This window comes from Sinocyclocheilus rhinocerous, unplaced genomic scaffold (genome assembly GCF_001515625.1).
Source record: "Sinocyclocheilus rhinocerous isolate Xijiao unplaced genomic scaffold, SAMN03320098_v1.1 scaffold36, whole genome shotgun sequence".
NCBI classification, from domain to species: Eukaryota; Metazoa; Chordata; class Actinopteri; order Cypriniformes; family Cyprinidae; genus Sinocyclocheilus; species Sinocyclocheilus rhinocerous.
The window spans coordinates 2,291,772-2,309,440 of NW_015664459.1; the positions used below are offsets into that span (position 1 = coordinate 2,291,772).

The window sequence follows — 17,669 nt, forward strand, 5'->3', positions numbered from 1 at the left end:
TGTTGAGGAGCACCACCACCTCTTTCTCTTGGTCCACGTCCACCTCTCTGTTGAGGAGCACCACCACCTCTTCGATGCAGGTTTCCTCTCTCTACAAGTCTATCCTGCTCCATGTTTGAACATTGCAAAGTCTCACACACAGTTCTACTTATATGGTATCTAATTGTGATCATCAGGTGAAAATAATTAGTAATTGGTCTTTCTTGACTGAAAGCTCTTGCAGCAATTTGTAACTTACAAATTATCAGACAACAATCAGACAAGTTGAAAATCTATGGACATAATAAATGATTCATTGGTTAAACATTAATGATAGACAAATATATTTAACTGAATGATAAGAGATGCAAATCAAAAGTTTGATAGTAATAGCTTTATGAAAGGCAGTTACAATTAAACATTTATATAGATGAAACACTTATTTTGTGTAGTGAAAAGGATATATTGTGATTATGTGTATTGTACTAACACAATTGAAAATATGCTGAAATGTTTGAAAAAAGTGCACTTTTGATGATCTGTTGTGATATTAGTACTAAGAGTTTTGAAAATTTACCAATTGCTTGTGAAAATTGCGCCAAAGCAATTAAAAAAAACTGTAAAAAAATAATAATATTGAATGTCATACTGAATTATGTAATAAAAAGTCAATCATTTTTACAGCACATTCTATAAAAATGGTTTATTACTTTACTGTGTGCATTTTTTATCTAAGCAAACATGAGAAAGCACATCACATACCATTTTAGCTTATTAAAAATGTAAAGTTCTGCAGCAGAATGTTACTTTCCACCTTGTGCTGTCAAATAGGCTTTACTTTTGTAAAGAACACTTAAAGAGTGGAGCTGCTAAGGTTATATAAGCACATATCTTGTGCCCATCTTTCTGGAACCAAAGAAGCACGTAGAGTAGATTAACTGACTGATACACTTCCTGAAAATCCTAACTGCTTCTGAATAGCTGCACATCCTGCACATAAGCCACAGCTTAGGTTAATCTTGAATTAAGTTCTTCTGTTTTCCACCAAGCATCTCAATTAATTTTAGTGAACAGATTATTTTTATGTGTGTATGTTCTAAATGTATTAGACTCAACCTTGAAAATATTTAAATCAAATACAGTTGTGAAACTCACACATCACATATACAAACTCTGGAGTCGGGGCTGGATTCACAAAACATTCTAAAGAATAAAAGTCTTCTCAAGAAATAAGTTAAGATTGTTCAAAATTTAAGAATAATTTAAATTCTTGAAAAGAATCTTCTTAAAAATCAAAGTAAACAACTAAATAATTTAATGAATTTATTGGGTTATTTCAAGAATTGGTGAATTTATTGGGTTATTTCAAATTAATCGTTGTAATTAAGCATTACAACTTAACACTATAGGTGCATGTAATACATAGTAGGACTGTGCACAAGTTTTCTGAAGTGACACCAATGACGGATAATGAAAACAATGATCAGTCATGATTATTTGTGAAGCGACTTCTTGGCAGTATTCAGAACATATGAACACACCTAAACACAGGACGCTTTTGCTATTGTACACATTACAGTAATATGCAGACAGCGTAAAATAGGCAACCCTTGAAGTGTTTTTCATTAGTTTATCAGCGAGATCATATCTTCAGCAAGAACAGACATTTATTCAGTCAAATAATGCTGAACGATCATTTTCTTCATAAGAAACAATTTTAAGAATATGTTTTGAGAACTTCTAAAGAATTGCACCTAGGAACATACTTACAAACTTCTTGGAATTTATTAAATTTATGGAAAGACATTTCTTAAGAAGGCTTTTCGTGAATCTGGCCCCCAGGTCAATAAAAAGGCTCTTACTAAAAACCATACTGTCTATTAACTATTACGTAATCTCCTAGTTCTAGTGTCAGTGTATAATTTTACTGTGAATTATCTTCATATGAGGAGAAAAGTAAGGTTTTGGGAATTCAAAAAAAATAAAAAAATTTGACTGATAAACTGACTCCTTTCTGATGTTCTCTAAAGGGGTAAATCACATAAACCTACTCCAGCTTCTGAGCCTGTTGGGCCATTCCCCACCATCAGAGGTCACCCTCAATTGAATACACAAAAAACGCTTACAGTACCAAACCTTTCACTAATGACTATACTCGTCTATGATGTGAAATGCAATAGGGAACAAATGTCTGTTTTACGAGTTAAAAACGACTGAGGACTGAGGCTACTCTGTTTGTGTAAAAAAGGTATGGCTCTCTACCAATGACCTGCTGCTTCAGGTGCCCGCCCATAAGTTGGCTCCTTGATTCGTTGTGGCCAGAGCAGCGTTGGTTGCCCTATTTGATCTGTCACGTCTACCCAGTTGCACCTGTTCTGTCGTTTATCATTATTACTCGCTCTATATCTATGTTTGCTCTGCACCTCTTCAGTATCAGGGTGTTTTGCTTGTTCTTACCTGCCCTCTGTCATTCTATCAGTTCAGTCTTGTGATGATTGTGTTTGTTTTTCCACAGATTTTCTACTGTGTTTATAGAGATGATGAAAACATGCAAGAACTAATTATTTGAGACTGCAATTTCTCACCAAATATGACCTGAAAAAAAAATACTATTTAAATTTGAGGGAACACAAATTATTTTTTTGTATTCACTGTATAATGAATTTCATTTTTTTTTTAAAGAAATAATCATCCTTGGGGCAGCTTTAAATCTGCTGTTGAGACTTTGATTCATTCTCTCACTTCTTTTGTAAAAGAGCAAAGACCCAAATATTGCATTCAGGCAGCTGTTAGAGAACATGACGAAATGCAAGAGAACTTGACAAACATGGTTATTTTAATATGAGCGAATTATTATACCTGTTGAGGCAGGTACAGGAGGACCAAGCAGAAAATATTGGGGACTTTCCTTTATAAAGTACAAATTATTACATTACTACATGATAGTGCAGTTGCAGTACAATATGCCGTAGATCACACATTATATAATGTTTTTTTTTGCTTTATAGCTTAGTGTAACAAATAGGTCCACTTGTTTATATCAGTCCCCTAGGGATTTGTGTGAATGTCTAGTCAACCAAGAGTTAGTCCTTCCTTTTCTCCCTCTTCCATTGCAAAAGTTTCCACTGTCCATATGATTAAAAAAAAGCAAATGAACCATGTTTCTACAGGCCTGTATGTCTTTGCCTTTGCCAAGACTGTCTTGAGGTCCTTCTTCAGTAATTACAATGCCAATGGCCATAGATTGCAGAAGACAGGCTCGAAAAGCAAATGCCAAATGTGATATGCTCAGTGTGTCAGATAGCAACTACAGCCATGTTCTTTAGATTGCCAACTACTTTCCACATTCTTGTCCTCCTCTATATAAAACAACCTTAAAATACATTATGTATAACATTTAAATGGATCAGTTATGTTTTACCATATTCAAAAAAGTAACTTAATAAATCTATGATCAATTTAAAATAAATGCAGTTTTAGCATCTTTTTATAATGTAAGGGGCATGATGTTTCAGATTCTAGAGAGCATTTGATTGGACAAGTCTGAACAGAAGCTGAAATCAGAAACAATGACCTTAAGGCTAAAATATTCATATTAAATCCAAAAGACTTCTATTTTGATTTAATGGGAATTTTAACAAACCCCCCTGCACCCCAGGGCGCCAGTTCTTTGTACAGAGCATAACATGATGTCTTTTACAAGAGAGACCGGCAGACTCAGCTAGAAATGTTGTTTCTTTCTCGCAAAAGCACATTTCAAGTGCCATCAATCATTTGAAGTGCAGCACAGGTGCAGTACCCCGCCTCTAAACACTTCACTCTCTTCACTAAAGAAAAGAACATTTTAAAAATCTGGCTTTTTAGATTCACACGAACATCTAATGAGCTCAGCTCAGCTTGAACATCCTTGAGAGTGGCATTTTGCTTGGCACAGTTTTTATCACCCATTGTCCATTGTCACAGCTGGAGTGTAATTTCACTGGATAACAGATTCAAAATGACCACAATTAGCACAAGAGCAAAGGTTGTAAAGTAGGTTTATATAAATCATTATGCTTCAAGAGCATAATTATATATTAAGTAAACAGATTGATAAAATTACACTTAAATTCATTATATTGCCTTGTAAAATACACATCAAGAATGTCACGCAATCAACATCATAATTCCACCTATCTGATATACATATCATTTTTGTTCATCTTCAAACATTACTACTTTACTATACTTATAGTACTTAGGTCACATTGAATAAAATACAAGAAATATAAAATTATTAGTAATGTATTATGTAAATAATGCTACATTTCTCTTTTAAGGTCTCAGGCTGAAGGTTTATATATATACACACACACACATATATATACAGTTAAGAAAAAAACAGAAAGGAATGAAATACTTTAGCTGACCCACTTACTGGGCATTTCAGTGTGAAATATTAGAAACATTTTCAAATGTAAATTGAAGAATATTATCAGTGATGAGCGGTTATGTGAGTAGAACGATCTCTCGGTGTGTGGGATTCTGAAGTATTAATGGTCATCAAGGGCCTTCAAGGGTCATAAAGTCTTCTCAGGGCATTCCCATTTAAACAGCAGTGAGGAATCGGTCATCTGTGATGAGTACATGTCATCAACAAGACGACTCTGCTCCTCAGTGAATGTGTTCTTCCAGTCTCCGACTTTACCTTAAAGATGGGATTGTAGTGTTTAGAAGATTAAAAACCTTGGAAAAAATTTAACTTAAAATAACCAACATTTTGGGCAGGACATTTCATGCAGGTTGTCTTTAAAATATTGTTTTGCTTTTTTGAGTCAAAATATTTGTTTCTATTCCATTTTCAATTATTTCACCATTATACTATATATCATCAAAAATGATTGTACCAATGATTGAAGCAAACATCAAAAAGGCATTTACATACCTGTCCTCATGAACTTGCCCTTGCTGTGGTCCATGATCTCCTGAGGGATGAGAGTGTAGTTCACCATGGTATTTTCCTTCATGCTGTTGAAGCTACAGTGCTTCTGAGCAAGGATCAGCTCATCCTCAGTTAAAGGACACTGCAGGAAACGACTCACTTTCTGAACAGACCCGTGAAGATCCTGATAATATTGAAAAATTGCAAATTGAAACTGCTTGTTTAAGTTCATTTTTGAAGTGAAATGTATGTGGTCAATAAAAATGAATGAATTCTTAAAGTCATCCTACCTGACACATTTCCTCGTATGTGATGTAAAGAAAATTTTGGATATCTTTTGCGTGACCTGTCCAGCCCTTGACATGGTCAAACCAAGAGCCATAATGCACTGATGGGGAAAAAAAAACACAATAAATTATTTAATAGGTTGTAAGGGAAATGAAAGTGTCTCAAACCCAAACTGGTAATACTAATCTATCAACTAACCTGCGCCCTTCAGGAAATCATTCAGAAAATCAGAGAAAGTGCCTGGGTCAGGCAGAAAATTGGCCATCTTGTGGAAGTGATAGTATGAAACAGACACATCTTTGAGATTTCTGGCTATATATATAACCTGAGGAATGGCAAACATTTGTCACTTGCAAGAAAATTCAACCAAGAAGTGATAAAACTCAATTTGTGGTTTGCCCATCTACTCACCTTTGCTTTGGAGTGTTGCAGGGCCGGTTCCAGCAGCTGGTACGGCAGATGTGTAGTAATAATACGAGGCCCAGTAGAGGCTTTTAGAACATCAGCGCAGTAGTACTGCTCAAGCCATGGCGCACGGGCCCAGTTGGGCTGAGTTTGGGCGATAGTTGGGTCCCCTTTACCCAAAACTAGAGTGATGATTTCCTGCATCCATGTGGTTCCTAAGAATAAAGGATTCAAGGAAAGTGAAATTAATTCTTGAAAGGCATCAATAATATCTTGCTTGGAAAAAAGGTAGCTTACCATTTTAATTTCAATACATAACCTAAATAAAAATTGCCCTTTAAGAGAAGGACTAAAGATGAACACAGAAAATGCATTTCATTATTACCTGATTTTGGGTAGGTGACAATTACAGTATCTGTGTCCTGAAATTTGAAGTTGGTCGCATAATTCAATGAGTCTTTAGTATGCATGTGCCCAGGAAACATGATGCTGTTAAAAGTTTCCGTGACATCTAGACGAGCCATGTCTGTTTGTGTGCAAATGCAAAATGAATATAGAACAGACAGTGTGATGATCTGACAACGGTGTTCAACTGTCGACTTATATATGATGGAAAACGGAAGAAGACTGATGTCACAAACCAATAAGTTGAAAGGGGAAGTACATAAGCATGGGATACAGAAATTACCTGAGAAACCGGTTACCGAGTCAATTCCATGTCAAACCCACGCAAATGGATTTGTTGTTTGCTATAATATATAATTTGCCTAGCAAAGTTTTTTTTATTTGCATGTTATAATATCATCATAGGACATTATTGTTGATAGCTTGGTTTCCCTTTGACCTTGTTCATCTTTGACTTTGAGTCTTTTAGGTCGATCAGTGACAGTTTTATTCAGTGGCAAACTTAAAATACAGTTTGCTTATCTGATGACAAAAAATGCATTTAATGGAGGCAATTGTTTATTTCACCTTTAAATACTGTTTTCAACCCACACAAATGCAATTTATTTTCATTTTACTGAATCCCACCAGTTGCAAATGTATTTAAAAATCAGTTTCTAAAGTCTAAACGGGTTTGTTGATGTGGTTCATTTATTTAAATTGCAGGTTGTCTGGATCTCATGTGAACATTGTTACATGGATGTGGTAATCGTAACCAAAGCCATTAACTTCCTAGAAGAAGTTCAAACCACCAGGAAAATCCTCATATACGTCATGATTGCAGAAGATGGTCACCTCTGTATAATAACACTCAGTAAATAATATATGTTTTATATATGTTACAATATGTTGTTTCAAATTATTAACCATTGGGTTTTAAAGCATCGTTGGATTAAATGCAACAAAATAAAAGTAAACAGATTTAAATTAAATAAAGTCAACAAATTAACTAAGTAAATAAATAAATAGAAGTTTTCGAGTTCATAGTTTTAGAAATCAACAAACCTAAAGCAACAAGAAGCTTTTAACCTTAAACTTGTTGACCTTAAACATGATAACCTTAATGGAAAAATAGTCATGGTGAATCAACCAATGTGTGAAGTCTGATAAATGTGAAGCTTGAAATAGAGCAGTCTTGTGCTCAGTAATGTACTGTGGTCTGGGCCGTTCTTTGGGCGGTGCAACAAACCGCGCTTTGAGGGGCCCCCGCGACGAACGGACCGAGGGGGGCCCCGCTCCCTACCTTGCACCGGGCCCCGTGTCAGCTAAGGACGGCCCTGACTGTGGTAAGTACACCATGGCACTGGTGACAAACACAAAAACACCTAGCTACGATGGTGCAGAAGAGTAATCAGGTTACACATTAATTTCTCTCAACCCGAAATTGATTTTTTTATGATTTTTTATGATTTTGCACTGCCTTCTCAAGTTCATTATATATTGTGAAGTGATCACATATTAACATGTATATCAAAGGTTTCTTTTCAAATTGGTCTGCTCATTTATTGCAAGATTGGTGCATATTTTGAGAAAACAGGAAGTGCTATATAAAACATTTGAGGGGGAAAAAAATGCTGCATTTGTGTCATAAGCAGGTCAGTTTTGTCAAAGAGGATGTACAACTCACATGCAGAAAGATCTAGCAACATATACTATTTGTTTTCATGATTAGATGACAGCTCAGTTAGTTTGGGGGGAAGGAATATAATTATGATTAAAATTCAGGATTATAACACCCTGTTCTCCAGTCAAGGTGTTTTTTTATTAACCAAACACATTCCATAAACATCACTCTTTGGTTTTACATGAGCTTTTATTGCAAGTAAAAACCTTGAGGTGCAAATGCAGTATCAGGGAACATATAGGAATAAAAAAAGCCTCTTATAGCCTCTTCCAATAAGTGTGAATAAATTTGTCTGAGCAGAAATGTGTTATGAAATGGCTTTATGGTATGCTAACTTTAAAAGAAGTGTTGCTGGTTCTACCGTCACAGAAGCAAGCCATGAGTCATCACCTTTGTGGCCTTGACAAAGTTGCTCTGGATAAAAGTGTCTGACCACTTGATTATTATTAACGTTATGTCATAAAACTTCCTCAATTCAAAAGCTTAAAGGTGAAGTGTTAATTTTTGTAGCACTAACATTGCAAGAACAGAATTGCAACAACAATAGCAGTGACCAAAGTTGCACCCTATACGCTTATTCTTTTATATAGTGGATGGCATATTCACTGCATGAAAAGCGGTGAATAAAAATGAGTGAGCAAATTCAAAGAATGCAAAAAATTGTGTTATTTAGTTATTCATTGCTATTCAATTAGTTGAGAGCCTAACAGTGCATTACTGAGTGTTCATCCTAATGATTGAACTTGTTATATATTACATTTCATTAATATGGTTAAATATGAGTTCACCTCAAGTCTCTCCAGCCAAAGTAATACCTCTGAAGACAACAGGCCAGAGAGTGCACACAGCCCTCACATGGACTTTAAACAACAAAATGAAAAATTGACTGTACTTTTACACAATCACTTATATCACCTTTCTCTGTAATTAAAAATAAAGATGTGGCTTTTATGGGACAACTGTCCAGTTTATGGGACATTTTTACAACCCAAAATTATACATTAACTTATATTCAGCATTATTATGATGAAAATGTAATCCCTAACACTGGTCTTTTAGCCTTAGAGTATCTCTACGCATAATCAGACAGAAAAGAAGATAAACATCTGTGGATCTAAGCAGTAATCTGAAAACAAGAAGAGCTGAGATGGGTTGAGTTATTTGAGGAGCAATTCATAATTAAAGGATACAGAGTGGGTAAACAGTGTGGTGAAGATGGATTGGGTCAAGACTGTTTGTTTAGTGCTCTGGGCTTTCACATTCAGCTCAGTAGCAGATGATTTAAAAGAGGAAGCCCTGAAACTGATGGCTGACACTCCACTTATAGATGGGTAAGTCAGTCTACTTATCTACACTGTAAAGAGAGAGAGAGAGAGAGAGAGAGAGAGAGAGAGATCTAATGGAAAGGAAAGTGAAAAAAAAGTTTTGAAACTTTTCTAGAAACAAGATATTCAACGTTAATCAATTAATCAAGTTAATCAATACCTTGTGGCAATTTTACTTCTTAGGTAGCCTAAACATATATTTATTAATGAAAAATGAGATCTCTAAGTTGAAATGTCATGATGAAATATGTGACCCTGGCCCACAAAACCAGTCATAAGTGTCAATTTTTCGAAATTGAGATTTATACATCGTCTGAAAGCTGAATAAATAAGCTTTCCATTGATGTATGGTAGGACAATATTTGGCCGAGATACAACTATTTGAAAATCTGGAATCTGAGGGTGCAAAAAAAAATCTAAATATTGAGAAAATCGCCTTTAAAGTTGTCCAAATGAAGTCCTTAGCAATGCATATTACTAATCAAAAATTAAGTTTTAAAATATATACGGTAGGAAATTACAAAATATCTTCATGGAACATGATCTTTACTTAATATCCTAATGATTTTTGGCATAAAAGAAAAATTTATCATTTTGACACATACAATGTATTTTTGGTTATTTCTACAAATATACCCGTGCAACTTAAGACTGGTTTTGTGGTCCAGGGTCACATATATACTTTTAAATGGAATATAGTGTTTATTATAAATGTTTTATCTGTGCATATTATTATTATTTTAAAGTCATGTGCCCTCATAATCTTTAAATAAAAACATTGTTTTATATAAACAGCACTTTCAGAATGTGAAATCAGATTGGATTCCTTCTCATATATGAAAATTGGTGCGTGTAAACATAATGTTTCATTTTGCACATGTTTTGCTCCAACAAATAGAGCTATATACAAATGTAGTCCTTTTTAAAGGGTACTGCACCAGTGACCGCTTACATTATTTCTGAAATTGTAAAAGGAAGGAAGAAATAGGAATAGAAAGTGTAATTCACAGTTGCTTCAATTTTCAAGGAAACTTTCAATGTTTTTAATCTCATTATTATCTCTGATTCTATTTGAAAGTGACTTGAAATCTTTTATAAAACAGGCACAATGACCTTCCCTGGCAGATGAGGAGCTTGTTTAATAATCAGCTCAACACGGTGGACTTGTACAAACTAAACACCACACACACCAACATCCCAAAAATCAAAGAAGGGCGCCTCTCAGCACAGGTACAAGCACAAACAAACAGGCTTATATACACAACATACGAACATTCACCATAATGGGCAAACTGAATGTGTGGTAATATTTGTTTTTCTGTTGCAGTTCTGGGCAGCTTATGTACCATGTGATACCCAGTACAAAGACGCAGTCAGACAGACCTTGGAGCAGATTGATGTAATCCACAGGATGTGTCACGAATACCCAGAAGTGTTCAAATTTGCTGCTAGCAGTCAAGGTAAGACAGTGAAGCAGCAGTAAATACTGTTGAAATCCTTGTAATAACTCAAAGTGAATCAAATAGATGTCAGTATTGAATACAATGACATGTTTGCAGTACACCCAGGGCTACCATTTTTGCTACAACATGAATGATATTGAATGGGGTAAAATGGAAAAAAAAATCCATAATCTTATATAAAGAAGGTTAGTAGTGACCTCAACAACCACAAACATGCACTGTAACAACCACCCATCAACACCATATTCCTAAAGCACCCTGGAATTATTGTGGTAGTGAAACCGTATGCGTATTTGTAATTGTTTATAGTTTTTAAACTAAAACGAAAATGTTTTGTTGCAGATATATTGGACGCCTTTGAACAGAATAAGACAGCGAGTCTGATTGGGGTAGAAGGTGGACATTCGATTGACAGCAGTTTGGGTACTCTGCGCACTATGTACCAACTGGGTGTCCGCTACCTCACTATCACACATAGCTGCAACACACCATGGTGAGTGGCTATTCCCTGGAGAGTACTTATCGTACTTCATAGCACTTTCAATAAAAAGATGGTCTGAGATGACAGCATAAATGCATTCACCTTAAAATAGAACATACAGGTTGATCCAGCAAGGTGAGGAAACAACAGTTCAAATGATGATTTCAACACTTTGGAATGAAGTAAACAAATCTGTCCGAAAACTGTGCCAAAGGCATTCTATTGGGTTTTTATAACACACCCGCATAACACTGACAATAGTAATGTGGGGAATTAAGAGGGAAATTCACGGAATGTTCAACAGCTATTCCACAGAATTCATATTTTGCGTTTAAGGTGGGTTTAAAATAAAAGCTACATTGGGTTTCAAAAGAACTGATGACATAAAAGGCCACACAAGTGCACGTGCCCATCTGATTAGAGAAGGGGAAGAATTTCAGCTGAAGATTCTTTACCCTGTTTTGGTCTCACTTCCTTCTAGGGCAGACAACTGGCTGGTGGACACAGGATCTGAGCCTGAAGTGCATGGCGGTTTGTCTGAGTTTGGCAAGGTTAGACACAGAGATGCTTTAATGTCAGATTTCTACAATCAATCAATCGTTCAATCGTTAAATCGTTAAATCGTTAAATCAATCAATCAATCAATCAATCAATCGTTCAATCGTTCAATCGTTCAATCAATCAATCAATCAATCTATTTTCCCAAAAATAAAAGCATTCATGCAAAGTAAAACGATTATTTATTATAAAAACTATATACCATGCTTAGTAATGTATTTACTTTAGATATAAGCCAAAATGATGTATGTGAAGTCAACATATATGTATATTGCTTTTTAAAAGCTATTAAATTTAAATTTGCTGTTAAATTTGCTATAATATGAAATTAGAATTTTCACTTAAAATATATTTTTTTTACTAAAAACATTTGGATTGTAATTTTGTTGTTTCATTTAGTTTACTTATTAATAAAGACAACTTACAGACTTCAAAGACCTTAATTTTTTTGTGATGTGTAAAATATGCATCGTATTTTCTGTTACATACAGTATATATATATATATATATATAGGCCATGCATTATTTATTTATTTTATTATTATTTTTTTTTAATATATTTAGACAAAATTGTGTCTTTTATTTTTTTCTAAGGTGAGTGTTAGAGCTTTTTTCTTAAACTATATATAGAATAAAAAACATATTTTATTGTGGCACATTATTTACAGGACAGTTATTAACATAAAGCATTTAGTGAACTCTAAAATGTTATTAGCTTTGGACATGGTGGTGGTTATTGTAGGCCACCCTGACTTGCTGTTGTCTTTTAGAGAAAGCTTTACTCATTATTGCTGTCTGCAGTGACCAGTTTGATTTGTCCTTTCAGCAAGTGATCCGGGAAATGAACCGCATTGGAATGCTGATTGACCTGTCTCATGTGTCTGAGAAGGTCATGAATCAGGTGCTGGATATCTCTAAAGCTCCTGTTATCTTCAGCCACTCTTCTGCCTACAGTATCTGTAATCACAAGAGAAATGTTCCTGATGATGTTCTCATGAGAGTGGTAAGAGTACCATCAATTTACAACCTCAAAATGTTACACAACAGAGTTTATTGCCCAAAAAGAACTGACTGTGACGCACTTACTCTTCCATATTCATAAAACGTTTGTAATACGTTACTCATTACGGATATAAAGAGATGTTATAAAAGCTAAAACCAGATGCTTTAATTAAGCAAAATCACATGGATAATCTCGGCTGTGATTCAGCCATAGCACAAGTCTACAGGTAATCACAGTTATTCTGATATTCATTATGTTAGGGTGGTTTCACAACAGTGGTTCAGGCTGCAGGATTGCCGAATGACTATAGAAAAGTTACCCAAATGCATAGACAATAGTGCTGGGCAACGTTTAATCACGATTAATAAAAGTTTTTGTTTACATAATACATGTGTGTGTACTGTGTATATTTATTAAAGACACACATACAGCATATATTTTGAAAATATTTACACGTATTTACATGTATATATTTATATTCATATTATATCAAAATATATCAAATATATTTTTTCTTAAATATATACCTGCATGTGTGTGTATTTATATATAGGCTACATAATAAATATACACAGTACACACATATATTATGTACACAAAAACTTTTATTTTGTATGTGATTAATCACAATTAATCGTTGCCCAGCATTAATAGACAATAACCGACAACTGAAGACTAACTCAAGAGGGCTATAAATACACAGGGTAATAAATGAACTGAATGAGACACAGGTAAACAATATAATCAATAAGTAACTATGGCGACAAGTAAGAATATATTTTGAAACCATGACAACCGAACAAACAGAAAGGACACAAAAGAAACAATGAGTTGGAAACTAGAAATCCATGAAAACAAAACTGAAACCTAGAACTGAACGTGACATGCACAGGCTGAGTTCTGTTTCGTTTTTTTATGGCCTTCACTCATTAACTTTCCATCGCCTCGTTGACTTATGTACACGTCATTGGCTACGTTTACACTGTCAGTTTTTGGAATTGACACCCGCATTTACTTACAGGTGTGAGTCTGGAAAAGTCCCGTTCACACAGCAACTTACAATAGCTTTTCGAATACTGTCTGCATGAACATGCAACGGGGGTCAAGCATGTATTCCTTACCAGCGACAGTGACCAAAGTAATATCAAATAAAACTGAAAGTCTTATCACTTTCTGACATGACACGAGTCCAATCGAGCCGCGAGTTTTGGACATCCGTCATATCGTTATTAACCGACAGCAGATTTTATATTTGGGTGGAGAGCAGACCATTTGAGTCACGCGCAGAACACAAAACTGATGGCAGCAGCTCCGGTGGAGAAAAATTGACTGGATCTAACTTTCAGATGACACACAGCTCATTTCTCCGCCACTGTAAGTTACCGAAACCCCACATGAAAACACGCAGTTAGTACAGCAGAACAGCTCTCTCTCGCACTGTACCATGTGACAGACAACTAGTTGTCCAGTCCTGTTTCGATCACACAGCGCGTGTGTTCAGAGAATGCAGTTGTGAGTCCTGAAAATTTACAGGTGTGAGTTCGGTTACAGAATGCGGTTGTCACGCCTTTAAATAACCGTACTGTGTGTGAAATGAACCGAATGAACTGAATGTGTAAACGGTATTATAGACTCAAATACAGGATTGGCAACTGTATTCTGCTGCTGTGTGAACATGACCAATTGACCCTTTGCAAAAACCCGCCCTCCTATGGCGAGCCGTTTTGACTTTTATTTCATTCACAGGATATGAATTCTTGATATCAACAGTTCAATTTTTACTAGCTAAAATGCTAATTCTTGATATCAGGAATTAGATTTCTACTAGTAACAATGGCTATTTTTGAGATCAGCAATTACATTTCCACTAGTAAAAAATATTATTCTTGATATCAAGAATTTATATTCTGGGAATGGCAATAGGCAAGCCTTTTTTACTTTTATTCATTTGCAGGATATTAATTCTTGATTATCAGCAATTAAATTTTCACTAGTTAAAATGCTAATTCTTGATACCAGGGATCTAGTTAAATGTCAGGCTGCTATTCAAATTTAATTCTTGATATCAAGAATTGATTTCTTACTACATGAAATTCCAATTTCACATATCAGAAATACAATTCTTACTAGTAAAAACCTTTATTTAATTAGATTTCTACTAGTAACAATGGCTATTTTTGAGATCAGCAATTACATTTCCACTAGTAAAAACAAACAACAATGACGTCATCACTTCCAGAAATCGAATTCTTGCTATCAGGAATTACATTTCAACTAGTAAAAAATATTATTCTTGATATCAAGAATTTATATTCTGGGAATGGCAATAGGCAAGCCTTTTTGACTTTTATTCATTTGCAGGATATTAATTCTTGATTATCAGCAATTAAATTTTCACTAGTTAAAATGCTAATTCTTGATACCAGGGATCTAGTTAAATGTCAGGCTGCTATTCAAATTTAATTCTTGATATCAAGAATTGATTTCTTACTACATGAAATTCCAATTTCACATATCAGAAATACAATTCTTACTAGTAAAAGCCTTTATTTTGATATCAGTAATCACGTGGTTACTAGTGCAAATGTCCATTCTTGGTATCAACAATTGAATTGCCACTAGTAAAAATTTTCATTTTTGATGTCAATCATTTGATTGTTAATTTCTGATATCATGAATGTGATTGTTACTAGTTAAAAAAAGAGTCATTTTAGATATCAGAAATTACCCTCCTGATTATTGATATCAGAAATACATTTTCAGATATCAGAAATAACAAATGCAACATGATGAAATATATTTACAGATACCAAGAATTAACTAGTGAATTTCAGCTAGTGACAATTGAATTCCTGATATCAGGAATTTTTACTAGTAACAATGTAATTATTGACATCAAAAATTATATTTCTACTAGTAAGAAATACAAAGCTGATATGTGTATTTAGAATTTTAACTAGTAAGGAATGCATTTTTGACTGCATCTGTATTAGTTTGGTCGCCCTTTAAACATTTTTAAAACATGTAGGATATGAATTGTTGATATCAACAATTAATTATTGATATCAGAAATGCTGATTGTTGATATCAGGAATTGCACATTAAATTTGAAAGCTGAGACCTTGTTTCATACCAGAAGTAACCTGCTCTGTCTTGTCTGTCTGCGTTTTGTCAGTTTCTTCTTTGCTCCACAATGTATTTTTTACTGTGTGGGAACATGATGTGTAGTGTGAGAGCGGCATGGCTTGTCACACATAGCAACAGTAACTAAGGAGCGTGGGTTTTTGTGATGGGTCAATTAATTACGTTGTACAAGTGCCCACTGCTTGATGTGGAACCGTTGCAATGGGCTGAATTGGAACGTCCCAATATGAGACATTCAATTAGCAGTGACAATTAGCAGACCACTGATGTACACACATCTTGGCTTATAGGCCTTGATCACGATTACACAACTCCCTAGAATACATTCTAATTGGTCAGTCTTTTGTAACTAATAGCCATCAACTAGTCAGAACTGAGAGGTTAACCACTAATGCCCAGCATCACTAATGCCACGAATGCTTCAGAATACTCCAGAAACAGAATTGCATTTTTTTAAAGAGAAGTGAGATCAATGTGGCTTTGTGTACACCAAATGTTCCAGTAATTATTATGGCACTTGCTAATGTCAGCATGCTATTAAACCATGGTTCATAACTCTGAAATTGTGTGCAATTAGCATTCAGATTTATGCTCGATTTTCAGCTCTTTTACAAAAGGGGTAAACGAATGAAAAAATGATTATTCTATCGTCAATGATTTTTCAAAAATCATTTTCTATTTCAAAAAAGAAAATTCTATCATCATTTACTCACCCTCAAGCTGTTCCAAACTTGTATGAGTTCTTCTCTTATGTTGAACATATTTTGTTCTGTGGAAGATTTTGAAGAATGTTGGTAACCAAACCAAAGTTGATGGTAGCCACTGATTTACACCGTATTTCTTTCCCATACTATAAAATTCAATAACTACCATCAAAATATGTACTAAGCGTTTTCCACAGATGAAAGAAACTCATACAAGTTTGTAACAACTTGAGGATGAGTAAATGATGACAGGATTTTCACTTTTGATTGAACTATCCTTTTAACCAATAGGTACATTTCTAAGGCATCTAAATTATCAACATGATTAAAACGTTGCTGAAAACAAATATTATACACAATCTACTACACTACTCATGATGATATTTTATACATTATTAGCAAATAAAAGTCATTTTAGTATAATTCTAAAAACATCAGTTTGTGGAACACATCTTTTTTTTTTACTGATTTGAAGTAAAAAAAAAAATTTTCATATAATATTAGCAATTGCACCAAATTGCATATTTTTGCTCATTTTGGGCCTTTGAATAAAACTGAGGTGGGTTTTTTTTTCTCCTCGAGTGTGAGCTCCATATTCTCCTATATTTGATTTTTCGGACTATTATTTAATATGTAAGGCTTTACAGGGTTAAGTAGCACTCACATATTATTCAGAAAATGTAAAAATCTGGTTTGTAATTTGTGTGTATGTAAAAGGAGAAGTCTAGAGTAAAATATTCGGTCCCACTTTATATTAAGTGCCTCTAATACCTGTGTACTTACATAGTAACTAGATGTGTACATAGTATACACATATGTAACAACCCACTGAATGGTATGTGTAAATACAAATGTGTAACAGGACATTGGTAACAACACTTTTTGGTAATGAAAGGTACAAATGTGTAACAGGACTAATGGCACTTTTTGGTAAAGAAAGTGTTACACTTTATATTAAGTAAACAACTCCTATGGATTTACCATGTAATTACTCTGATGTTACACAGCAGCGGCCAGTAAGTTAGGCTTTACATATAAATTGTGGTTGGTGTCCAGAATGTTACACTTTATATTAAGTGGACAGTTCCTGTGGAGTTACCATGCAAGTACACTGGTATTTCAGTGGTGCACCAACTCCACCAACTTGAGATCCAACACCTACCCATTTCCACCCCCTGAATCCCATTTCCACCCCTAAACCTACCCATCTCCACCCCCTGGATCAAATGGTTCCAATTACTCTTATACCTGTACATATTGTTGTTACAAAATGTAGTTATATATGTCCTGTTACACATTTGTACTTACAAGTGAAAAAAAGTGTTGTTAC

General features: G+C 34.5%; 2 protein-coding genes across 3 annotated transcripts in view; one reads left to right on the top strand and one right to left on the bottom strand.

Annotated features, from left to right (window-relative positions):
• Nucleotides 1–4,311: 4,311 nt before the first annotated feature.
• On the bottom strand, nucleotides 4,312–6,147 carry sult5a1 (sulfotransferase family 5A, member 1). The gene is made up of 6 exons (XM_016540886.1): nucleotides 5,979–6,147; nucleotides 5,600–5,808; nucleotides 5,387–5,513; nucleotides 5,191–5,288; nucleotides 4,904–5,084; nucleotides 4,312–4,666 (listed from the first exon to the last, which is right to left on the bottom strand). The coding sequence occupies exons 1-6, from the start codon at nucleotides 6,115–6,117 to the stop codon at nucleotides 4,539–4,541; spliced, it is 882 nt and encodes a 293-aa protein (XP_016396372.1). The 5' UTR covers nucleotides 6,118–6,147; the 3' UTR covers nucleotides 4,312–4,538.
• Nucleotides 6,148–7,299: 1,152 nt separating this feature from the next.
• dpep1 (dipeptidase 1) overlaps nucleotides 7,300–17,669 on the top strand; it is a 12,324-nt gene continuing 1,954 nt past the window's right edge. Inside the window, exons 1-6 of one of the 2 annotated variants that reach the window (XM_016540936.1) lie at nucleotides 7,300–7,323; nucleotides 10,090–10,216; nucleotides 10,314–10,446; nucleotides 10,792–10,942; nucleotides 11,412–11,481; nucleotides 12,315–12,491. In XM_016540936.1, the coding sequence (XP_016396422.1) occupies nucleotides 10,112–10,216; nucleotides 10,314–10,446; nucleotides 10,792–10,942; nucleotides 11,412–11,481; nucleotides 12,315–12,491 (636 nt within the window). In that variant the 5' untranslated portion in view covers nucleotides 7,300–7,323; nucleotides 10,090–10,111. Of the gene's footprint in view, nucleotides 7,324–8,643; nucleotides 8,993–10,089; nucleotides 10,217–10,313; nucleotides 10,447–10,791; nucleotides 10,943–11,411; nucleotides 11,482–12,314; nucleotides 12,492–17,669 lie in introns of those variants that run through there. The other variant, XM_016540935.1, reaches the window with a different exon arrangement.

Bases quoted from the DNA above. Each gene is read 5' to 3' on its own strand.
- sult5a1 (XM_016540886.1), bottom strand. From the start codon at position 6,117: ATGGCTCGTCTAGATGTCACGGAAACTTTTAACAGCATCATGTTTCCT. The intron at 5,514-5,599 runs GTGAGTAGATGG...GCCATTCCTCAG, and splicing joins TGCAACACTCCAAAGCAAAG to GTTATATATATAGCCAGAAA. The intron at 4,667-4,903 runs GTATGTAAATGC...CCCATCTTTAAG, and splicing joins GGGCAAGTTCATGAGGACAG to GTAAAGTCGGAGACTGGAAG.